At 41.1% G+C, this 26745-nt stretch overlaps 1 protein-coding gene across 1 annotated transcript in view; it reads right to left on the minus strand.

Annotated features, from left to right (window-relative positions):
* Nucleotides 1-26745, minus strand: part of BARD1 (BRCA1 associated RING domain 1) — a 95246-nt gene that overhangs the window by 55256 nt on the left and 13245 nt on the right. The window contains exons 2-4 of the mRNA XM_004701590.2: nucleotides 23549-23605; nucleotides 19796-19944; nucleotides 4538-5499 (exon numbers count right to left, since the gene is read on the minus strand). Of these exons, the coding sequence (XP_004701647.1) occupies nucleotides 4538-5499; nucleotides 19796-19944; nucleotides 23549-23605 (1168 nt within the window). The remainder of the gene's footprint in view (nucleotides 1-4537; nucleotides 5500-19795; nucleotides 19945-23548; nucleotides 23606-26745) is intronic.

The raw sequence follows: 26745 nt of genomic DNA on the forward strand, positions 1-26745 counted from the left end.
GTCGAATTCGAGTCATGGTATTGGGAGCGGGGAGGAAACATTTACTTTTATGTGATTGTTTCTTCTGTTTCCAGGTTGTGAGCTGCTTCTCAAAAATTGCAAAACCTGACTAAGGTTTTTCTTTAAAAAAAACAACAAACACCAACAACTGAGATTTTTATGTTCCTCAAGTCACAAAATGGCTTTAAACATGCAGTGGGTCCACAAACAGCTGTCAAATTGATTATCCCAGATTCAATTTTTAAAAATGTCTCAAGAACCTGCAGGAACTGTTCTACTCTGTCCAGTCAGGTCCCTAAGCGTCAGAATCCATTGGATGACAATGAGTGGAGTGAGTGTAATTTTTGCTGTATATTTAAGTCAATTCCAAAGGCACTCAAGATTATGCAAATACAACTTTGAATTTTTAAAAACAGTGCCACGAACGTTCTACAGATAAACTGCCAGAGCAGCATATGCTGCCAAGCTTCAGCACAAAAAATATATAAAAGCCCTTGTCCTTTCTCCTTTTACATGATAATCATAAAAGATGGTGCCCCCGTGGGGCTAAATGAAAAGTCAGCAGTTTGAACCCATCAGCTGTTGTTCTGCAGGAAGAGAGAGGCATATACACGGCAGTTTGCTTCCGCAAAGATTACAGCCTCGGAGACTCTAACAGGCAGCCCTACTCCATCCTAGCATCTGCATGAGTCAGCACTGACATACAGCAACAGGGTGGGTTTTGTTTTTTAATGACAAAATCCTATGAACCTTAAGAAGTCCATATAATGACCCAAAGACCACTGTAGAGATGAGAGAGCCACAGAGGAGAGGAGAGCTGAATGCTATGGGAGGGAAATCGCTGTTAAGACTGATGCTCTTCTTTCATGTCCCTCTTCCTATTATCAAAGGTGTTTTCTGAGAGATTCTGCTTCTAGACGTCCCCGAAACAGGTAACTGATTATCACACTGCTGGCTTTTTATAGCCAGTCTGCTTTCTCCTGCCTCCGATTTTTAAGTTGGTTATATTTTCATCTTTCTATTTTATGTAAAAGTAATGTCATGCACATAAATAAAATTATGATAATTGGACGGGATTCAGACTGAGTAAGCTTGAACTGACAGGAAGTTTCCAGGAAATTAATTTCTCTGACTTCTGATTTCTTTCAATTACTTTTTCAGTAACTGAATATTTTCTGAATCATAAGCACCCACACTTTAGGCTCTGCACAACATAAAAGGATAATTGAGATTTTCTTAAAACTAGAGTTAGAAAAAAAGGGGGGAGGAACAGCTAAGTATTTACATAGGTTTGAAGGGAAATTTTAAACGGATTTGGTAATAGTAACCCTTTCAAAGCTTGAAGATAAAAAAATGTGTATGTTTCACTGCATTTTGACTGCTTAGCCTTCTGTTCAAAGAAAAAAAATCATTACAGATTTGTGTCTATTTCACTTGTGCATATTACAGTAACCTAAATTTTTAACTTCCCCAAAACAAGAGCACACATGCAAACCCCAAAACTTTTCTACCCTTATGATGAGTTCTTCAAGAATACCATTCATAAACACTTTTATAAAAACAGTAGGACTTTATAATAAAATAGGATACTGATGAATTATCAACTATAGCTAAGTTTTTCTGCATAAATGGACTCACCAAGTACATTAATCTTCCCCTTTTAGCAAGTGAATGCTGGCTTTAAAAAAAATTAGCCATCTGGAATAGAGTTCTAAAAGATTTTAAATACTTTCCCTGCTTCCAATGCAGCAGGGTTTGGTGAATAAAATACTTTACCTGATGATTGTGGTAACCCTCATTACAGTAAGTTATGGAGTAAGTACCGAGTTCCCCCTGCCACTCACTACCTTGGTATTGGCCTTCCTCTCAGTGACACAGGAAAACTGGATGGTTACTCCATGGGTTGTTCTCGAGGTTAAAATCTTAAAAATATCACAGATGCCAATTTGCTTCTGAACCCTTTGATACTTTCTCATCGACCTAGTATGAAAGATACCTAGTGATAACATAACTTTTCATACACAGTAAAAGTCAAGCATTCGCGGGGACTCAACAAGGGGTTTCTCTTTACCTAGGAGAGCATCACCGCCTTTGTTGTGTGTTCTAAGCAGACTCTCTCTACCTTGTCAATTGCCTTTGAAATAGTATCTATTATTGCTGCATTACTAATACATCATGCAATGCCAACTACAAGCTATCTTTCTATTTCACAATAAGCTTATCAGTGTGGCATGAATTATGAGTAATATTTACCATTTTAAGAATTCATGCTAGGAACTTTGGAAGGGTTTATTCCAGCATCTACAAATTTTCAGGCAAGGGTGGGCAGTGCACATTCAACTCACCATACATTTTAAGAAAAGGGGACGCTGTCAATTAATGATATGAAAAACAATAGAAATCAGTGCCCTTTCCTGAATGGTACAGTATCTTGAATTTACCAATGACAGTACGAGTAGTGGATAATTAAGAGAATCAAGAGATTCAAAATGGGTAAGTTGCGAGATGCTTAAGAAAAGCAACCATCTGACTAAACTTGGAAGAAATAATCTTAAGCAATTTCTGATAGTGAAGTCTACCAAGACCACTTTATACCACATTTTTCTCTGTAGGCCAGCTATTTACTTTATACCTAAAAGTTTACTGGTTTACTTTTGTCTGTGGCACTGTTTACAATACCTCCCGCAGTGTTGCGCAGTTTTTTTTGTTTTTTGTTTTGTTTGTTTTTTTAATAATCATTTTATTGGGGGCTCATACAACTCATCACCATCCATACATATATCCATTGTATGTCAAGCACATTTGTACATTTGTTTCCCTCATCATTCTCAAAACATTTGCGTTCTACTTGAGTCCTTGGTATCAGCTTCTCATTTTTTTCCCTTCCTCCCCACTCCCCTCTCCCTCATGAACCCATGATAATTTATAAATTATTATTTTGTCATATCTTACACTGTCTGATGTCTCCCTTGACCCACTTTTCTGTTTAAACAGAGACCAGATCGGCTGCAAGCAATGCTGGCCCTTAAGGGGAGGAAGAGTGGCCTAGACACGAAACCCTAGGGATGTTCCATAAAAATAAACTGTGGCTGGGAGGGCATTCTCCATCAACTTAAGTGGACTCTTGCCTGGTGGCCTGAAAATAACTCCCAGAAGGGGAAAGGCAGGAACGAAAGCAGCCTATCTGAGACAGAAACGTCACCATTATTACGCTGGCAACCTGTGCCCGAGAAGCACTCATATTAATAACATCTTAATGTGAAGATTATAATAGTTTGTATCAAAAGATGCCAAAAACACAGTCTTTTTGTATTTTTGTTTTAAGTCACGCTTTGCAGAAATCTGACTGAATGAGAACCGGGGTCAGCAGAAAGCACAGGTTTATCTATGAGGTTGTCAGGCCCTAGCACCCGTCAGGTTGCAGGTGCCCCGAGCCCGTGTCGGGAGCACACTCTGCACTAATCCCCAAGCAGACAAAGGAAAGACCTCTACCACCAGGGAGGCAGCCAGGGAGCGCCTCTCCCTCTTCACACACAATTAAATATGGCACTCCCTGGACCACCTCCACATCTACCGGGCTGGCTTACTAACTGCTATTTCACGTGGTGAATCCTTCGATCTCATGTTTCGGGAACTTCCAAGAGGTTTCTCCCAAACTTCCCAAATTTCTCTCCAACCCAAGGAACCAGGCACTCACTGGGCGAATTTACAGTATAAAGTCATAACAGCGGCATAAAAGCTATCCTGATTCACCACTAAGCTACAAGGTAATACGTTTTAATGCCCCTTGCATGAAATCACAGATCCAGGTCTATAAAGGGGACGAGCTGGTCCCTGTCATAGTAAAACGTGCGTCAGCTTCAAAGATGAACCACTGCAAGCAGGCTTCATGCCCAGCGTCCGGAGGAGGAAGGCAGGCCAAGTCCCAGGCAACTCGCACTGCCTTGGACCCGGGTGCAGAGGCAATAATGGAGGAGAGCTCACTTCAATGAACAAGCCAGTAAAAGCCACGGTTGAACGGGGCAGTCCAATGGGGTAGTCACTCTGCGTAGTGAACGCATGGGGGCTACGTCTGACAGTCAGATTGCTAGGTCTTTCAATCTTGCAAATGCTGGTGGAGTGCCCACCAGGAGTACCAAGCACACCCTGACGCGGGCCCCCGCTCATGCTGCCCCAGCTCTTTTGCTACGGAGGAACGCACTGCCAGCAGTACTTCAGCTATCCATTGAACGCTAGAAGAATAGGTCAACAGAACGATGAAAACTGAACAAAAACCAGTCAAAAACCAGACAAGGCACCTGGCTAAACAGAGGGTGAAATGCAAGTTTCCTCTGGCAAGCTCATGCTCTCTGGATCCCGGGGCCGCCACTGCTCTAAGCAAGGAGGACGTCACTCCACGTTCAAAGGAAAGCTCTCGTGCGTGGAAGGGCTGATGGCTCTAGGAAGTAGTCAGTCTGATGGCCCTAGTCACAGACCCTGGAGAAAGGGATTCGAGTTGGCTTCTTCCCAAACCTGAATTTCGGAGCACACGTCTTACCTTAATCGATGCAATATGGAGCAGAGTCTCTCCCCTGTGGTTCCTTTTCACAGATGGGCGGCCGGTGGGCGAGAGCTTGGCTGCAGAGGGGCTGCACATCATTCGTCTGTAACTTGGACTGGTCAGTGGAGAAGGGGAAGTACCTGGCGAAAGACTAATGGAGTCATCGGACGCGTGACTGTTTTTTCTCCTCAGTGTGCCGCCAACTTCAAGTCGGCTTGGCGGTGGGGAAGGACAGCCAGGCAACGGCTCTTCCGCCCCGATGGTCTGCTTCACAAGAGAGCTCCCAGCTCTCTGAAGGCTGCCTCGACGTGGCTGGGAAATGGGACTGCGAGGTCTTGGGGGACACCGATTCTCCTCCCGGCCCAAAGGCAAGGTTTCCTTAGGTGCGTGGTCATTTTCACAGGGATTCTCCTGGGGTGTCCCTACTTCATGCTTGCTGTCAACTTCTGGAGACACGGAGGGCACAGCCAGAGGTAAGGAGCTCTCATTTAAGCTTCTGAGAAATTCAGACTCTGCTAGGGGGTCACTGGCTAGTAAGTCGATTTCACCGTTTGGCTGAGAGCTGGCAATGACAGATGGCTGGCTGCAGAAGGACACCAGCCTTTCCTTAGATTCCTCCTTGGAGTCAGGGTCCCCATCTTCCTTTTCTGCCCCTACATGCCACTCTTGGTTGATTTCAGCCAATCTTTTCTTTCTCTGCCTTTTCCTAGATTTTGCGGAAGCCTTTTTAGTCTTTGCCTTCCGAGACACATCGAGCGAAGGACTGGAGGAGATAAACTCGTACATGGAGGCCTGCTGGGCATTCTGGTCACTGACATTCTGAGGCTGGGTGTGCACCGACACTTTGTTCACAACATACCTGACCTTCTTACTACGAGGACTGAACCACATCTTTATTGAATTCTTCTTGTTTTCTGCATTACTGAACATTCTGGTTTTACATGCAGTTTCTTTCGAATCTGCCAGAGAAATTAAAAGAAATCTGTTACGCAAAGTTAATCTCTCCCACCGGTGAACTTCCAAAGACTATGGTTTTAAAGTTCTCCTGAGGACTATCGCCAGCTGGTACTCTATCGCACTGGGGTGGCCTGCTGCTGCGAAGATGGCAGAAGCTAGGCCACTGGTATCCCACATGCCATCCAAGTCACCAACAGGCTTCAGCAAAGCTTCAGCAAAGCACCCTAAAAGAACACCCTAATGATCTACTTCCAGAAGAACAAAAGAATCCCCACGTCTCTTGCTTTGGAAATGTCCTGAGGAGGGGTCAATTACAAGAGCGGGACATCACTGCTCGGTGAAGTGCTCAAAAAACTCCAGAGATGCTTAAAGATAAATCTGCTCTCAGCTCCTATTCTTGCCTCCTCCCAAATTCCACACGGGCCATATATGTGGGCCGTCCTCTTGAGGAGCCCTGGTGGCAAAGTGGTTACAAGTTCGGCTTCTAACTGCTAGGGCAGCAGTTCGAAAGCATCAGCTGCTCTGTGGGGGAAAGATGCAGCTTTCTACTCCTGTAAAGGGTTACAGTCTCAGAAACTCACAAGGGTGGTTCTACCCTGTTCTACAGGGTCACTTTGAGTCACTGTCGACTCGATGGTGGTGAGTTTGGTTTTTGGTTGTTCCCAGAATGTTTCTGCCTCAAAGCCTTTGCAATCAGTCACTTGGCCATACCCATGTTTCCCCCAACTATCTGCACAGCTAGCTCACTCTCATACCACCTTAAGGCAACTCATCACTCAAATGACCTTTTTTTGGTGGAGACCATCCTTGATACTCTAAACTTACAACCACCAACCTCCTGTGTATTTTCTGTTTTCTTCTCCTGTCTGTCTCAACCCATTAGAATACCAGTCCCTCAAAGGCAAGAATGTTAGCTCAGTGCCCAGAACAGTGTCTGGTAAGTAGCAGATGCACAACTAATACTCACTAGATGAATAGGATTTCATAATGTAGGTAAAGTCACCTGCCTCTCCCTCAGATTAAAGGCACGGAAGAGTGATACTGCTCTCTGCTGCAGAAGGCTCACTCTGGCTGTGTGGAAGGAGAAGCCTGAGAAAGAGAAAATGGATCCTGTGAGACCAACTCTGTGGCTCCCACTCAGGAGAAAGGCAGTGGCTCTAACTGGGGCTGTAATAACAGAAATGATAAAAAGCGTCGATACAAAGTCTAAAAGTTGCACATGAACTAGGCCAAGCTGCGGCAGTAAGACACGAAATAAACTGGAGACCGCGTAGCAGAAGTGCATATAAAATAGATAAGGCTGGAACATCTAGCTTACTGGTGGGGCAAAGAAAGAAGTGAAATGAGAACAGTGTAAAAATAAGCAATGCAAGGTCTTGCTAACGACTTATGCTAAGAGTACTGGAAAGCCACTAACGTGTTTTTGATACAAAAGCTGTCCCGACTCACTGGAGCTGTGTTTGTCGGGCTGTTGTGCAGATGAGCAGATGCTAACTGTGGATGACGGGCCAGGTAGAACTGGCCTCTCGATTAGTAATTAAGGAAACTAAAGAGACGACTGGGAAGGTGAAAGTCGAAGAGGAGCACAATCATGTATACAATACTTCAGATTCTGTGATGAAATCCATAGAAGGAAAAAAGAAAGTATGATTCCTATGTGCCTGTCTTAGACGAGTGAATGACCTCGAAAAGACACACTGGTGTTCGGAGCGGGAATCTGCCCTGCAGTCTGAGCATCCTTCTCCTCATGGGTCCTGTGGGCTCTGCTGAAAATGCAAGGTCCTGACCACTCTGTTCCAATGGCCATTCTCCGGACTGACTTGGGTAAAACCGGGCCTCCTCCAGGAAACAGCTGGCTTGCTTCTGCATACCACAAAAATGGGAAATTCCCCAAGCTTAGAGTTGCCACCGTGTGGAAATCCATCAACAGGATCCCTGAATGGCCCTCCTGGAGCAACACAAACCACTATGAACCAAACAGGCTACCGTTTTTTGTCATGAGTAATGCAGTCTTTCTATCTTCCGCTAAGCCAACCAGCCAGTTGCACTGAAGTCAATGTCAATGCCTGGGGACGCCATGTATACCAGAGTAAAACTCTGCTCCATCAGGGTTTCAATGCCTAATTTGGGGGAAGTAGATTACCAGGCCTTTTCCCAAGGCACCACTGGGTGGACTCGAACCACCAAAATTTTGGTTAGCAGCCAAGAGTATGAACCATGTGTACCACGCAGGATGTTCACTAGGCATCAATTAAATAGACACAATCAAAGGTAAAGTCAAATCCCAGAGTCTCCAGTTTCTGGCAACTGGAATAATAAAAATAAATGACATGCATCAGTGCAACAACAAAATCGCAAATCCAAAATGCAGAAACCATATAAGTTACAAACCTTGACACAATACATTAGATTTTAACAGCACCAAGCTTCTGGGGGCTCTCAATGTGTCACTCAACTTGTTAATGTCCTAAATAAGCCTTAGATTAAAAATTCAGTCAAAATAGAAGTACCACAAGGGACTAAAAAATAGATAGTAACGAGAGCATTATTATCTGAAGGCCGTTGGAAGCGACAAAAGTAGTAGGGAGAGGAAAACATACAAGCTGATTTAAAAAAGAACTGAAAACAAGGAAACTATGCTTTCCATTCAAGTAGCTAGGAAAGTACAAAAGGCGCAGCAAGAGTAAGTAAAGACAAAACGTCTCATGGAAACAGAATCATCGTCTCTAGCAAAAGCCAACACCAGCCTGCTTAGGGAACTCTCCATCCGCACTGCCAGCGATCAGCCCGGCCCACCAGAACAAAGTCAGCACCACCAATCTGCAGGAGATGACCAGGGGACAGTGAAAGAGCCGAGTGAAGATCATAAAGATTAAGAAAATAAAACTAGATATTAAACTACCCGTACCATATAAACTGATACAATAAATATACTACATTTTTAAAAGTTCACAATTCATCGCTTTCAGGAAAAACATGAATTAACGAAACCCTCAAATCAAGATAAACCAAAATAATCACAGGAGGAAAAAAAACCAAACCTAAAGATGGTTAAAAACATTCCAATACGTGTGGGGGAGACGTCTCACCGAGCCTTCAAAGAAAAGGTAACACTGACTTTTAAAAGAAAAAGATGGAAGAGTGTTCCATTTTCTAACAAAACTAAACGTGGCATATAAAAAAAGAAGGAAAACCAGAAGACCAATTTTGAAACAATGCTAAGGTGGTAAATAAAATTTCAAGTACCCTTATTCTTGAGAAATTTTAATTCTTAAGAGCACCATAATTGTAACACTGTTTCTGGGAAGGCATTTCATTTTCATTTCTTTTACCTTAACATATCATCAAGAAGGTGAAGGAGAGCTATTGCTTTTATCAGTTTAATAGTTTTACTACAGCACAGGATTAGCAAACTAAATTATCAAACCTTCTCTCAAGTCCAAAATTCCTTTATGTGTCTATTCTTCTTTCAATTCATAGATCTAGAATATACAAATTCTAACAACAAAATGAGAAATAAAACTTTAAACCAGTATGGAAAATGGAAAAATAGGTTTTGGAACATAATTATTTAACTGTGACCACGTTTCAGAGAGATGATCTTTTCTTAGCTAACGAATTCAGTCAAACTGCACTGCACTCCACAGAAGCCACCACTTCCTATGAATGAAAATGAAGGCATTCTACTAGAAAGACTATAAAATGATAAACCAAACTGGAAGCAGGAGCATGTATCTTGAGTAAGGGCAGGCCCGCCTATATCCTTTGTCTTAAGTGAACAGAGCCACCAAGTCTACTAGATATTATTATAATCGGATGTTAGAAACCAAACAGAATGAGACATCCATTCACACAGACATTATGTCTAATTTTAACAAGGTCTTTTCTCTACAGTGCTAATTAGATTCCAAAACCAAGCCATTTTTTAATACAGTCTCAAGTATAAGTCAAAGTTAAATACTACCCAAAACTTATTCAAGGAAAACTATGACACCCTAAAAGAAACCTACAAGAATAGAAAAGCATCCCTTGCTCATGAATATAAGACTTAATAAAGTAAAAAATGTCAATTTTGCCTAGCAATCTAGCAATTCAATGTAATACAAATACCAACATTCTTCACAGAAATGGGAAAATTAGTGACCAACTTCATAGAGAAAGTAATAAAACTTCAATAGCCAAAGTAATACCAGAGAAAAAGGCTTCACACTCCAAAATATCAAATATTTTATCTACCCACTGTAATTAAAAATAGTTGCTGCTGGTTCAATGATGGACACACACGCCAGTGGAAGAGAACTGAGAACTCAATTAAACCTAGCCATCTATGAACAACTGATTTTTGACTAGGGATCAAAATTCATCAAGTAGGGCAGACAGAAACAGTCTCTTGAATTAGGGGGACTGGCAACACTGGGTATTCAACTGTAGAAACGTGAAACAGGACCCATACCTCACACCACATACAACTAACTTAAAATGGATCAAAGACCTAAAACTTAAACCCAAGATCATAAAATTCCTGATAGCAAACATGGAGAGAAAACTATGGTACCGAAACTTGTAAAATAAGGATACGTAATAACAAATACATGAATACAAGACAAAAGAGATAAATCGAACATACTGAAAATTTTAAATGTATGGTCATCAAGAAACTTTACTAAAGGAGTAAATATACAACCTACAGACTTGGAAAAATGTTTTAGAAATTACTTATCCAATAGTGTTCTAATGCCTAAAAGCTATAGAAAACCCCAACTCAGCAACAAAATACAAACAACAACTCAATTTACAAAAAGGCGAAAGATCATGAAAAAGGCTGTCCAAGTATCCAACAAACACACGAAGTTGTTCATAACCATTAGCTAGCAGAAAGAAGTAAATCAATGATACCATCTTACACCAGCTAAAATGGCACCGATATAAAAACAACAGCAACAAACTCAAGAATATGGGGAGACTGGAACCTGTATTCACTGCTGATGGGATTCTAAAACGACACAACCATGACAGAACATGACATGGCACTTTCTAAAATAGCATAGAAATAGAGCTATCCTATGACCGGCCCCCCAAAGGCCAGACAGGACGGCTATGGGTCAGAATTGACCTGACGGCAGCGGATCTGAATTATCATGACTCAAGGTACATACCCTAGACACCCAAAATTAAAGACATGAACACACGCGTACACCTTTGTCACTGCTGCCTTATTCTCAATGCCAACTGAACAGAAACCCCCAAAGTGCTCACCAACAGAGGAACAGACAAGCCAGACCACGGTACAGACATAAAACAAACTACAATGCAGCAGTAAGTAAGAATGATGAGTGTGTGAAGTGTGACAGGAACAGACCTGTAACACGTGACTTAAGACATGCATATACCGGCAAATACTGCATGATCTCCCTTTCATAGGAAGACAAGAACAGATAATATAAGTAGAGCCATGTTCATTATTGGTTACCAGAGAGAGGGAAGTGGGAAGAGTGCAAACCAGAGACTTACTATTTTAGGTGATGGCAAAACTAGCATCAAATGTGAATGTAGTAAGCACAGCATACCGAAGTTAAATGAACGTCTGCTCATACGGATGGGTATAAGCGTATTTGTATATGGTACATACAGGTGTGCAGGTGAGAACAGAGCATCGTATCCATCGTTAGGTATAAATCAACTATATTCACTGAAGACACAAATGCAGATACTTCTCACACACCTCCCAAAATTGATTTTCTGAGTTTGCAGGCTGAGGAGCAGTCTCACAGGACACCACCATCAGCTGACATAGCAGAGAGCACATAAATTATGATCTGCATTCTGTGAGAGTGAATAGCATCTGGGTATTAAAAGCTTATAGGCATCCACCTAAGGCACAACTGCAGGCTTCACATGACAAGACAAAACCGTAAGAAGATAACCAAAAATGCAGAGACAAAACAAGTCTAAGTAAGCCACAACCAGGTCTAAATTGAGACCAGGAAAAATTAGTTCTGACTGGGATCTTAAATAGACGGTCCTGGACAGATATTGGAGGAAAACATGCAACAGAAATAAAATTCTTATTTTTTTTTAAAAAAGGTACACAAATTGAGTCAGCATAAAATAAGGAATTCCCTGAGATTATCACCTTGAGACATTCTTTAAACTCAGGAGTAAGCCTATCCCCTAAGATCACCATTAACTGAATAGCACAGTGGCACACAAAATAACAATGATTGGAACATAAGTCCAGGACTCTTCTTAAAAACCATCAGCATGAGACCAAATGATCAATAGTTATTCAAAAGTAAAGATGAGAAGATACACAATCAGGGAAACTGGAGACCTGGAAATGGAAGTAACAGAACTCAGACAATGTTGACGCACTGTGAAAACTGTAATAATGCCACTCACTGAACAATCTGTGAAGAAGTTGTCAAATGTGAACCTGATATGTATACATTTTCACCAAAGACTCAGCACTATTTTAAAGAGAGAGAGAAAAAGAAACAGAAGAGGGAGTCCTCACGCACCTGGTGCTTCTGTTGTTAGATCAGAAAATTAAGAGAAACGGGAGTGTGAGTACAGACCCCCCCACGGCACGCCCAACCTTGAGGGCAACGTACCCACACGGAGAAACCCATCATCAGAAAGGTCTCCGGGGCCAGCCCAATCTGAGTCAAACTGACCCCTCCCTAGAAGTATGTGCTACAGGAGACAACACTCAGCCTACCGAATGGAGAGAGGGGCCGGCATACCATGCCCACACAGAACCAAACCAAGAAGGAACGAGCGAGAGTAAAGAGTAGACCCCATCCGGCACATCCAGTCTTGAGGAAGGCATCCCGGCAGAGCTGCTAAGGCACAGAGAGGACTGTAGGGCCAGCAGCTTTAGACATGATGTCGCCTCGCTGGAGCATACTGTGACAGAGGACAGTACTGGGAATACCCGGCTGGGAATCAGTCTGATCTGACAACCCCCCACCCCACTCCCAGTAAGGCAAATCAAGAGGGGAACATAGCAGATCAGCAACGGGAGCAAAGCAAAGCCACAAAACCCCTCAGGAGCCCCCAAAATAGACTGCAGGCTAGGAGGGGCAGTTCTTAGAACCACCCAGGGCCGGTGGCGAGATAGCCATAAAGGTCAGTGGACAGACCTGGAATTATGTATGCTTTTTCAGCATCTTTGATGGGTTTTTAAAATTTTTATTCAATCTTTTGTTTTATTTTTGTTTTGTCTCTGGTATTGTTTTTGTGCCTACCTATAAAAGACAGGCATGGGAAGCAAACCCAAGGAGAAGGCAACGGACCTGTGGTTCTGGAGGGACTTGGGGGTGGGGTGTGTGGAGAAGAAATGTTGAGCAACCAATGCCATAGATAGGGGGACAACTAAGAATTAAAATCAACAATGAGGAGCACATAGAAATTCAGTTGAGGTTGAAGCAAAAGCAATCTAGCTGAGGGGAATGACTAAGAGGTATATGAATGGTGAGCATGATGGTGGGACAGGAGGATGGTAAAAGGAAACAGGAAAGATGTAGGAAGCAAAGCTATGGATAGAGGTATAAACGTAGGTATGCACGTATATAAATATACTAATTCATAAAAATAGAGGTATTGGTCTATGCACATATATTTATACAGCAATACAAGGCCTCTGCTGACATGCTCACCTTCCCAACACGATCGCTGCAGACAAATTGGTTGCATAAGCAAATGTGGTGAAGAAAACTGATGGTGCCCAGTTATCAAAAGATACAGCATCTGGAGTCTTAAATGCTTGAAGTTAAACAAGCAGCCATCTAGAGAGTAGCGGCAAGTCCACATGGAAGAAGCACACCAGCCTGTGCAATCATGAGGTATCCATGGAGTCAGGTAACAGGCACCAGAAGACCCAAAACAATCAAAAAACATTTTGCTGAGAATGAGGGGAGTCAGAGCAGAGACCCAAAACCCATCTGTAGACAACAGGACATCCCCTCACAGAAGGGTCACAAGGAAGAACTGAATCAACCAGGGCACAGTATAGCACCTATGAAACACACAATAGTCCCCTGGATCCTTGAGACTTCCTTCCCTCCCCCTGCCACTATCATGACTCCTGCCTTTCAGTTCTGGCTAGATCGGAGCAGGCACACTGGTACAGATAAGAGCTCACGACACACAGAATCCAGGTCAGAGAACCCCTCAGGGGCAGAAATGGGAGTAGGAGCGAGAAGGTGGGGGGCGGTAGGATGAAGGGGGAACCGAGTGCAAGGATTAACGCATAAGCCCCACCCACCCCAGGGGGACAAACAATGGAAACATGGGTGAAGGGAGACAGTGGCTGGTGTAAGATACGAAAATTATAATATATATTATCAAGGAGTTTTGAGTGGGGGAGGGGGAAAGAGAGGGAAAAAAGAGGAGCTGAAACCAAGGGCTCAAATAGAAAGTAAATGTTTAGAAAATGATGATGGCGACATTTGTACAAATATGGAGAGTTTGTGGACCTTGAACTCTGGTCTGGACACTACTCTCTCTCTTATCTCTGGCAAGTAAACGTTCCCACTTACAAGGCTGAGGAAGAGTATCTTGGGTACTGAGCGTGTTATAAATTTTAAAATAGTCAATATGAACTGTTTAACACAGTTCTGACCATAACACAAATAATAACATGAAACGGAAAGAAACATACCATGATTATTGATTTAAGAATGATTTAGGATTACAGACACTGAAAGGTTAATCCTATGGTGGTACGTAAAAATTTTCATTTTTTTAAAAATTTATTTGAAACATAATTGATGACGCTTTTCATGATGCAGAGGTCAAAATCCTTAAATCCTCAAAGTTTCCACTAAAATGCACAAAAGTATAGAACAAAAGAGTTAAAGAACAGTTTATAAGTGGTAGCGCAATCCTCCATTTATGAAAAACATCTAAATCTAAGATGGCCAACAAATTCCACCCTTGTGTGTACATACTTCCTAACTTATGAAAGTGAAAATGAAGAGAGTACATATCCCTATAACTGCTATGTACACAATAATTTAATAATCATCCTGCAATAATTCTACTCCAGAAGATTTTAATTATGTATCTTGGTACCACAAGCAAGGATCACAGCATCAAACATGATCATAAACTATGGAATTTACGCAGCATCTTCTAAGATATGACTGTACAATGCTAAAAGCCCCACCAATGGAACATAAATCACACGATTAAAAGCCACAACACTTTCTATGGGTGAATGCCTTCAAGCATGATGAATTATAATATTCATTTCATGCAAAGAAATGTTAGTCCTTCCTCTGCATAGTAAATTTCTTAATGACATTTAAAAGAATCCTCACCTATCAACTGACATATTTCAGAGCATTCCCCAAAATATCGAGAAATAGAGGTGCACATGTTCCTAAGGTATTGCTTTAAGCCAAGTTTTGCTTAAAATTTAATAAATAAATAAACAGCTACAGAAAGAGAGGCAATTAGAAAATGTGATTTAGCTATCATTAATCTACATCAAAGGACTATGATGATGCACAGTGTGTCTTTCAAATTATTCTCTATTACAGGCTTCACAACTGAAGTTGAGAAATCTCTTTGACAAACTGGTCCCTTATTAAAAATCAAAGGGAAATCCTTTGCTACCATCTGTGCAACATTACCACCGTCAGGAAAGACTGATTATATGCTAAGTGAAGAAGTGCTCAGCTCTACTTAGAAAAGCAACAGCCACACAAGGACTGCAGCACTCATCTGCACCCACTGTCAAAAAATAAGTCACAGCGCATATGCAGCACTATGTCCATTCGCTACACAAGACCAGCCTCTCTACTGAAACGAGACAACGTGACGGAAAACTGTGAATCCATGAATGCGTAATCAAAGTTTGTTTGTTTGGTTTTTATTGTCATCAACACCAAACTATGCTTTGCAAAACCTGACCAGCACCTGTGGGGTCTGATTTAATATGATGGGGTGCAGGAGAAATAAAAACTTTTACATTTAACTCCATTAGTCGAAAGTGGATGATGCTATAAAGAATTGGGTAAAATTATCCATAAATGGTTGTCAGTAAAATTTATGACAGGCAATCTTTTCTTTAAAGCACACTGAACCAAGAAAAATCTGATCAAGTGTTTAGAAGCTCATTTTAGAAAGTATTACTATAAATCAGGCTTCTTTATCTCTGGTATACCAGATACTATGACCATGATTTGACAAGCTCTTCCTAATTACCCACCTTAATTACAGTAATTATATATTTTATAGTAAATGCAAGTAACAAGGTTCATTTGGAAGATAAATTGTGAACTACAGGGTTTTTGGGGTTTTTTCTTCTTTCCTTTTTAAAGGGAAGATGTGGAAGATGCTCAACCATTTCAATTAATTCAACATATTCAGCACTTGCTCTTTATTTTGGAACTAGGTCTAAAACTTCTCAACCTTCTTAATGTCATGACCCTTTACTACAGTTCCTCATGTTGTGGTGACTCCCCCAACCATAAACTTATTTTCATTTTTACTTCATAATTGTAACTTTGCTATTGTTATGAATCTGGCAACCCCTGCGAAAGTCATTACACACACACACACACACACACACACACACACACCCCACCAAGGGGTCGCGACCCACAGGCTGAGAACCGCTGATCGAAGGGAACACTTAATTGAAAACCTGTATTTTATGGTTAGATTTTTTTGCCCCAGTGTCCTTATTATAAAGAAGACCAACCATCATTTGTTCCCAACTACTGGTTCCCTCTACTTATTTTTTAGCTTCCTTATGCCACCTTAGTTTTTACAAGGATTTTAACTAAAGCTAAGGCACTACATAAAACATATTCAGTGGATAATTTTTAGAGAGAGAGAGAATCACTCGGGGTGCTGGGGCGTGTTGTGGGAGGCAGGACATTTCAAATATCCTGTAAGCCTAGTTCGTTATGGGACTATTTGAGGAGGCAAAATTGGCAACGATGCAATTTATATGAAAATGGAAAAAAGTTTGCACCATGAAGATTATAGATCTAGGTAGATATTTTTATTTCAGAATATTTATATTCTAGATTTCTTATTACCTCTCATCAAAGTAACACAGGAGGCTGTTACCATTATAAAACAGAACAAAACCTGAGATTTTTGTTTTAAAAACATTTTAGTGTTTGGGACATGAGTTAGTCTCAGCACTGCCACTAGCCCAACTCAACAAAATGAATATAACTCACGATCGCATTGTGCAGGAAAGCCAGCGAGCGAGGGGACCACCCTATGGAGTCTCAGCCCTCAATGTCCTTAGTACAGAATACGAGAATTAAAAGGGAACTCACAGCTACTGCAAGTCTAATGATATGAAACCCAAACAATGAAATGTCAACTAAGTATCTTGAAGCTAAACTCTGGCAAGGCGTAAGCATGGAATAAGTAAAAGAAAAAATGGCTTTTGGAAAATGAATTATTGTAATTCTCTCAACACTCTACCTCGACTCTTAGATAAGAAAAACAGCACTCAAACCCAGCCTCACACCCAGAAAGACACATGCTCCACAGTTAACTTTTCTAAAGATCTTGTTTAAAAAAAAAAAAAAATCTTGTTTAATGATAACAAAAATTCCACGTTGCAAGTTCTATAAAATATTAAAAACATACCAAAAGTTTAAATGTCACTTAATCACAGTAAAGCCAGAAGAGGGACTCTACCTTTTTCTCCTACGCAGCCTGAAATCAGGTACCCCAGTAAACCTTATGAGACTATGGCCACTGCCCTTTTTGGTCACCATTTAGAAGTGAGTATGGGATCAGGCTTCAAAGAACCAGAACTAAAATCGTATTGATGTGAATGAGGAGGCCAGAGTGGAGACCCAAAGCCCAACTGTAGACAATTGGACATTTCCTCACAAAAGGGTCACGAGGAAGAGACGAGCCAGTCAGGGTGCAGTACAGCAACAATGAAACACACAACTTTCCTCTAGTTCCTTAATGCTTCCTTTCCCGCACTATCATGTCCCCAATTCTACCTTACAAATCCACCTTGTCCAGAGCATGTACACTGGTACAGATAAGAGCTGGAAACACAGGGAATCCAGGACAGATACACTTCTCAGGACCAATCATGAGAGTAGCAATCCCAAGAGGGTAAGGGGAAAGTGGGGGGAGAAGGGAGAACCGATCATAATGATCAACATATACCGCCCTCCCAGGGGATTGGACAACAGAAGAGTGGGTGAAGGAAACAGCAGTCGGTGTAAAACATGGGAAAAAATAATTTATAAATTATCAAGTGTTTATGGAGGGAGGAGGGGAAATGAACTCATAACAAGGGCTCGAAAAGAAAATGTTTTGAAAATGATGATGGCAACATTATGAACAAAGGTGCTTGTCACAATGCATGGATGTATGGGTTGTAATAAGAGCTGTAAGCGCCCCCAAAAAAATGATTTGAAACAAAAAAGGAGTATGTTACTTACCACATACCAACTGGAGAAAAGTCCAATCACAGCATCAAAAGAGCCACAGATCTTAAAGTAGCCCCCAAACTGTCAATGCGTAACTAATAATTTTATCTTTTTTACTACCATCTAATTTTTAACAAAGTGATAAAAGCCCGCTTTACCCCAGGAGTGAGTAGCTTCCATATTGTACTCTGAGCACAGTAGGTTCACTAATTCCCTGCAGAACACTATCAAGGACAGAGGGACCCTTGAAGAAGAATCCACAAGAGGGGAAAAGCCCAATTACATACCCAGTCTTATCAACTAGAAAATAAATATAATCAGCACTGTCGTGCACTCGAAGAATGCTGAAGAGTCAACGACACATCTCTTCCTCATCATCTTAGAGAGATTTATAACCACATTATAATTTTTAAATGAAGTACCTTAAATAAGTATTTATATGTATGTATGTTGGTGGTGCCAACAAGTCAGTTCTAACTCATCAGGATCCTATGTTTATATGGGCATGCCTACTTATATGGGGGTGTCAGAAAGTTTGTGAGAAAAGCTTATCATCCTTTACATCCCATTTTTCCATGTGCATGTTTAATTGTGTTAGAAGAAAGCAAAACTCTGATCCCTGCATCTCTTATTGTAATAGTCATATAATCACATGGTTAGTGGTTAACACTATTCTAAAACTGCATCGCTATACCACACTTTATCATGAGAACGGTGCTTAACACAATGATCCATATAGACACCGAGAAGATAAAACTTTTCATAAGCAGACTATAATTCACTTCTAAAAAACAGATGCCCAGTTAGAGACTCTAAGGATTTTTGCTTGGGCTTTTACATACGGATAACAACACTTTATGTCATGTATCTAAGAACATAAGATTTGATGACAGATCTAACAATTGCATATGAGCATTATCAATCATTCATGGCACCTGTCACTCAAGAAAAAGCTCTCCTACATACACAAGCTAAAATGAAGTGATCTGACCAATAAAATGACAATTGCAATTTCCAATTACAAAGATCAAAAGCACTTGTACTTTCTTTCCACAGCTAATTAGTTCTCAGCAGAAAGCACAATGGGAAGATAAATAGTTAACAAACAGAATCTAAGAACAATTTGAAAAACATTAACCCCCATTTAAATAGAAAAGAAGAATATAAGATTTTGGCTGTCTCAAAATGTTTTCATCTAATTAATTCAACCTAGGAAAGTGACCCTTGGAAGAATGCTGTATCCTATCTTCTAAAACTGTATTTAAGTGAGTTAAGCACCATTGAGGACAATCGCTATTCCATACACACTATAAAGGGATTATCACTACTGTGAAAAGCAGGCAGGCAGAGTGGTAAAAGTCTGAACTGACTATGCAACAAAATGGGGTCTACCCTCTCAATTCTGATATTAACTCACAGTCACTTACCCTCTCTGGACTTTGGCGCTCATCTATAACACAAGGGAATTAGGATTTTACCATCTCTCAGGTTAACTGTCATTTCTCACAATTATTCTAAAGACGATGTTGCTGCTATGTGCCAGAGATGTTGGCTCACAGCAACCACACAGCACAGAGCAGAACTATCCCGTAGTTTCCGAGGCTGCAATCCCTATGAGAGCAGATTGCTAAATCTTTTTCCCCCAAAATGACTAGTGGGTTCATTAACACTGACCTTTCTATTAGTAGCTGACCGTTTTTAACCACTGCATCCTAAACACCTAATCTTAAAAGAAAAATCTACCCTGTCATTCATTCACAAATTCCTGATAGTTCCTCTTCCACATATTTTAAGTGACCAATATGAATTCATCAGTTATTTAGCCAAGAGGGAATGAATCGTATTTCTCATCTGAAATAGCAGTTCTTACCTGAAAGCGGATTGTCATGCAGCAAATTTTGAAGCTTACTACAAAGTTGGATCATACTGTCCAACTGTCGATTGATCTTCACATCTTGTATCCAGGCTGGGGTGTAACACACGGGGCATTCGGTTCCAAAGCAGTCGCTTACACAGTCACTTTAAAAAGATTAAAAACAACAAGCATTCAATCGGATCTGAATTCTAAACAATAAGCCATCCCAATTTGAACAGAAATAAATGAAGCACCTTTTTCCCCTAACATATAAGACTATTTTGTATTTTAATGTGTACTCCGAATGGTTCTCATTTTATGTTTCATATATTAACCCAGAATTCTGGGGAAGCATAACATCACTCTATTGGTGTGTATTATTCAATGAGCCAATAGTATCCAAATGACCAAGGTATGCTATCACAAAATCATGACTGGTAAAAGATCCATTCAGTTACAAGATAAGCCACTGGAAGATAATGAAACACTGACAGGGCTTCAGGTTCCACAGAAAAACTACTACTTGTCAACCTTCAGCGGAGACTCAATGAGGTCGACTCTGACGCCTATCAACCTTACAGACCCAAGCAGAAGGGCTCCATAGGGTTTCCAAGACAGTGGTTGGTAAAATTATTTCTCCTTTTTCCAACTACCTAGTGGTGGTTATGTGTTGGGCTGTGATGTACATGGTCAGTAGTTCGAAATCACCAGCGTCTCCAGGAGGGAAAGGCTGGGCTTTCTCCTGCCTCCCGAAAAGAGGTACAGTCTTGGGACCCCACAGGGGATCACTGTGAGCACTTCACGGCAGTGAGGTTGGTTATTTTGAGTTTTATCCAACTATCGTTCATGTGAGAAGCCAGAATTTCTTTATATACTTCAGGGAAAGCAGCATATGTCAATAGAATGGATACATAACCAGATATGAGACTCTCGCTGTCTTCTTTTCAGTAAGATACCGAAGAAATATGCAAGATGTGGAACAATGTCATTTTTTTAAGGAACTATAAATTCTTTCGTTTCTAAAAGTTGCCATGTATGTTAATGTCCAATTAGATTTATTAACATTATTTTAATGAATCAGCATTTTAAAAATGCCTCTGCTTCTATTATACCTATTATCTATGTACAATGGGATTTCTAAAATGTTTGGAAGAACGGCATTAAAAGATAATGGAAATTTTCCACAAACTTTTTGAAGCTCCCTGATAACTATCTAGATTTTATACACACATAAGCAAATGCTGCTTATTGTTCTCAATTGGTCTAGTGGTTACAAATTGGGCTGCTAACCGCAAGGTCAGCAGTTCAAAACCACTAGACCAGCAGTTCTCAATCTGTGGGTCACAACCACTTTGGAGGGTCAAACAACCCTTTGACAGGGGTCACCCGATTCATAACAGTAGCAAAATTACAGTTATGAAGTAGCAAGGAAAATAATTTTATGGTTGCGGGGGTCACCACCACATGAGGAATTGTATGTAAGGATTGCGGCATTAGGAAGGTTGGTAACCACTGCACTAGACACTCCCATCGAAGAAAGGCTGGGCTATTCCCATAAAAAGTAATAACCACGGAAACTCACAAGGACAGTCCTACCCTGTCCTACAGCGGCGCTGAGTCAGCATCAATTCAATAGCAGTAAGCTTGATGTGAGTTAATGGAGACTGACACCCAAAGTTTGAGAAACATTCCTCCAATGTCTTCAATGAATTTATTGTTAAGAGAACAGATGGACTGCTTTCACCAGGGAAACACTCTGAAAGTACCAGAACACTGTCAATTTTCAAATCCGTGTTCCATGCCTCCCCACCACCTCTCCGTTTCAGGTGAGCCACCACAAAACCATCTTTAAAAAGTGCACGCTGCCAGCACAATGGTTTTAGGTAATTCTGAGTCTGCAAAGAATATATAAGCTACTGTCCTGATTCTTAGCACCATGTAATCAAAAGAATGAAACCTGCACTGAATCACGGATTCTTTCATTATACCAGATACATCATTCTCTTTAGTGATGTTCCAATGTCTGGTTCAATCCCAGAGCACTTCAGACTCTGATTAAAGGTAAGCACCCCCCATACTACACAATGCCGGGGGGGTCACTAAGCTTGAGCAGTACTGTCACTAGTCTGTGGTCTTCAGTGAACAAGCCTGCTGTGTCTCAGCTGGAACAGGGCTTCTGCAGCTTCAGGATGGGGACTGGGAGTAGCCATCATTTCAGGAGGTTAGAGGAGATGATCTTTACAAGAAGGTGACAGCTGGGCTGGAATTTCTTTTTTAACCTCGCAGAAATCTGGCAGAATGCACTGCCGGCAGAAGAAACGGCAGGTCCCCAAATCCTGAGGCAAGACTGAGTCCATCGTGTTTAGTAAAAAGTAGGAACGTGCAGCTGGGCCAAGTGAGTCAGGGAGCTAGTGCGGTCAGGACAGGGCTCTGGAGATCACAAAAGGATTTCAAGCAGGGGAATTACACGGATGTGATTACTATTTTAAAAGTCACGGACCATAAGATAATGAGAAAGGATAAGGAAACAAGACTAGCTAAGAAGCTACTCCAACAATCTGAGGTGAGATAATATGATGCGAGCACTTGGATTATGTATAAACGGCAGCAAATAGAAAGAAAATCAAGACAACTCAGACTTCAACACTCATTCTGAGGTACAAGGAAGCACAGGGGTGACACCCATGGGTAAGCATTGGCTTGCTCACAGCAAAGTCAGCAGTTCAAACTTACCAGCCACTCTGTGGGAGACAGTTGTGGCTAACTGCTCCCGTAAAGATTTACAGCCTTGGAAACCCTGTATGGGGTCACTACAATTGGAATCAATTCAATGGCAATGGGCTTGGGGGTTCTGTTTTTAACTTTTTGAAGTAGAATTGGTAAACTTACAAGAGGAATAGGGAAGACAAAGCACAATCTGGTAGTGATGCTTAGATCAGTGCCATACACTGCAATGAGGATTAATGAGGCAGGAATATATTGAGGGCGTGGATCTAGAACTTGCTTTATAAAAACATCAAGTTTGAACTTTTTGTCATCTAAATGGAGACATCCAAGTAAACAATGGTATAATTATCTACCCAATCCTCCTGCTAAGTATGTTCCACGTAAGAGATCTATGTCTCAAAAAACATGATTAGGATCACCCTCCCCCCCCAAATAAAGCTGCCTTCCACAGGTACCCTGCACACTTCCATCACAAGCTAAACTATATTCATGGATGCTCAAGCTTCAGTGTATGGGTTCACAACTCTTGAAATAATTTAAAAATTGATTCAAAGGAAGTTACATTGCCGTGTTTCAGAATTAAGCTAAAACATTCCGTCCTCAATTGATTTCTCCTAAATAAGAAACAAGATGAGATAAAAGGCTAATCTTCTAACCTATAAACCAGGACCTATAAACATTAGACCACTGATAGAATTTCATCCTAACTTTAAGAACTAATCTTCGAAATTTTGAAAAACTAGATTCAAAACTAACTGGATAAAAAATTAAGGCAGACATATTTAGATTATATGAAGGCCATTTTATTTTTGCCCCTCCAAGAATACCAAAGCTATTATATAACTTTAGACAAAGCACCATATTTAAGCTTTGGTTTTCATATCTGTAAACAGTTACACAGATCAAATGACATAGGTTATATACAGTAAGTTACTTTGAAGACTATGATTACATAAATATAAGGTACTCTATCAATTTGATTATATGATTATTCTCTAATAAAAGCAGTAGCTATACTACCATGAGGCCACAATTACTCACCTACAGAAGATGTGCTCACATCCTCCTAAGCAAACAGGTTCCCTCAGAATATGGGTGCTGTTTGAAGACAGAAATGGCCAGAATTTAGGTCAATGCTAGATAAACATTTCATGCCCAACATTTCATCAGCCGAAGGTCCAACATTACCAAATTTCTCTTTCTCAAAGCACAAAGTATGAAGGAAGGTTGTGTGCATCTGTAAGCCTCTTACTCCCAGGTATAATATTATATCACAACATCTCTGCTGAACTTCAATTCAACTGCCAAACATTGAACAAGTTCTAACTCTTTTCATAATGTACCGTCCCCTGAAGTCACAGGAAGAGGCAACTTTTCTCAAATGTCTCAAAAGCTCTTAACAGTCAAAGCCAACCACTGACTTCTCTTTGCAACGACGAAAACGCATCGTCAAAGTAGAGGCTAAGTCAGGGTGCGATGTAACAATGATGAGAAATACAGCCTTCCTCTAGTTCCTAAAGGTTTCCTCCCCGCTCCCACTACCATGACTCGAATTCTATCTTGCAAGACTGGCTAGACCAGAGGAGGTACACTGGTACAGATAGGAACTGAAAATACAGGGAATCCAGGACGGATGAGCCCTATAGGACCAGTGGTATGAGTGGCAAAACAGGGAGGGTAAAGGGAGAATGGGTAGGAAAGAGGGAACCGATTACATGGAACTGTGTGTGACCTCCTCCCTGGGGGACAGACAACCAAAAAGTGGATGAAGGGAGACGTCGGACAGGGCAAGATATGACAAAATACCCATTTATAAACTATCAAGGGCTCATGCGGGAGGGGGGAGCGGGGAGGGAGGGGAAAAATGAGGACCTAATGTCAGGGGTTTAAATGGAGAGAAAATGTTTTGAGAAACGATGTACAAATGCGCATTACACAATTGATGTGTGTATGGATTGGGATAACAGTTGTATGAGCCCCTAATAAAATGTTAAAAAAGAAAATAATAAATTAAATAAAATGATAATTACGAAAAAAAAAAAAAAAAAAAAAGTAGAGGCTAAAAACTCCAAAGAAGAGGCACAGGCAGAATGACCTTATAATTTATGGAGCAATTGGAGCTACTTTGGAGCAATTGAAGCTACTTCTGAGTGAAGGGCAGTGGTAATTAAGATCCTACAAAAACAGGTGTGTTCCAGGAATGTCTCAGACAACCATGCTATCCGGTCAACTTACCCATCTCACTACCCCATGGAGTCGATGCCAACTGAGTGACCCTATAGGACAGGGTCTATAGGACAGGATGCCTCCATGAACTTCTGAGACTGTAACTCTTTAGGAGACTAGAAAGCCCATCTTGCAGGTGGTTTCGAAGTGCAGACCTTGTGGATTGCAACCCCACGCATAACCACTATGCCACCAGGGCTCCTATCTTGCCCCTTATGAACTCATTTCCCATAAGGAAACATTTGTTCCTGACTATTGTTAGTAGCCATCGCCTTTTCACTGGTGTCTTGCAAAAAACAGTCATTCTTACAGTTCACATAAGTTGCGTTTTGTTCTCTGAGCAACTATACACAGGAATCACCAGGTTGGCAATCAGCAGAATTAAAGAGATTCACTCACTCCATTGGAGAAGGAAACAAACAAAATAACCTCACTCAGCCCAGCAATATCCCTGCGTCCACTGATAATCTCAGGAATATATTAACTGACAGACTATGTATCTCAAGTCATTAAAATGCAGCAAGATCAAACAGAAAGGGTAACACTTTTGAAGGATGACGGATTTTATTTACCATTAGACTATCCCTAAGGGCCATGAGGTATTTACACCATCCCCATCCAGTCGCCTCTGTAAACATATCAATAAAAAGTTTCCTACATTTCTTGAAAGATCAGAAAGTAGCACACTGCACACTTTAATATCTACAAACATTAAATTGAAATTAAGCTTTCAGAAAGCAGGCTAACACAGTACACACCCATGTTACTCTCAAGATAGTGAAAGCGGTGCTCACTGACATTATAAAAACCATTACTTTTCAAAAACCTGGCGAGATCTGATTTTTCTATCGCACTACATAGCACACCCTGAGAGAAATATGACTCATGATGCACCAGTCATGTCTGTGAATCCAGCAATTACATACGATGACCTCTAATACATTGTACTGCTGCTCGGTAATGTTCTTCCTGACTGGACCTACAAACCTAACCTCTGCTTTTCCCCCCAAGTGTGTTGAATTCAGCTTCATTACAAGCTCTGAATCTAAGAAACCTAAAGTCCTATTTTTCTTTCCTCCTCCTTATCTATCACAACATCCTTCTTCTATCTTTTCTACTCTGTCACCTGACCAAAACTTGAGCTTCCGGTTCCTCTCCACCTGAGATGACCATGCTCATTCAGTCCGTGACCTCGCGGATTCCCCATCAGCACAGAGGGAAGACTCCCCTCCTTTAATCTTCACCACTCCCTTTATTCTGTTGAGCTAGACATGGATGTACTGGAAAGGCCCACGGTCCACTTCCTGCTTGCTTGGGCAGTGGAAAGAATAACCATTAGAAAAAGCTGGAAATGTACAAAATCATCTGTGTACATTCAACTGGTAGCTTTTCCATCTATGGATTTTACAAAAGTGGCACATTAGATGTTACGTGAATTTTAAACAAAATGACTACACGGCTATTCAAAACATTCTCCACACTCACTAAATACAGGCGTGGACATATGTAAATGTCATTTACATCACATTTACATATGATGATGAAGAAATAGATCTATGTGCATATATTTATAGGTTTAGTATTAAGGTAGCAGATGGACAGTGGGCCTCTACTCAAGTATTCCTTCAACACAAGAACACTTTGTTCTATTAACCATGATGCTCACCTTCCCAACACCATAGCTGAAGACAAAGCAGGGGCATAAGCAAATGTAGCAAAGAAAGCTGATGGTGGCCAGCTCTCAAAAGATATAGTGTCTGGGGTCTTAAAGGCTTGAGATAAACAAGTGGCCATAGCTCAGAAGCAACAAAGCCCACATGGAAGAAGCACACCAGCCTGTGCTATCACGAGGTGTCATTGATGGAATCAGGTATCGGGCATCAAAGAACAAAAACTCATATCATTGTGAATGAGGGGGAGTGCAGAGTGAAGACCCAAAGCCCATCTGTAGGCAACTGGACATCCCCTTACAGAAGGGTCGCGGGGAGGAGACGAGCCAGTCAGGATGCAGT

The sequence above is a fragment of the Echinops telfairi genome, unplaced genomic scaffold, assembly GCF_000313985.2.
Source record: "Echinops telfairi isolate 266 unplaced genomic scaffold, ASM31398v2 ScPeMD7_3;HRSCAF=10, whole genome shotgun sequence".
In the NCBI taxonomy this organism is placed as follows: Eukaryota; Metazoa; Chordata; class Mammalia; order Afrosoricida; family Tenrecidae; genus Echinops; species Echinops telfairi.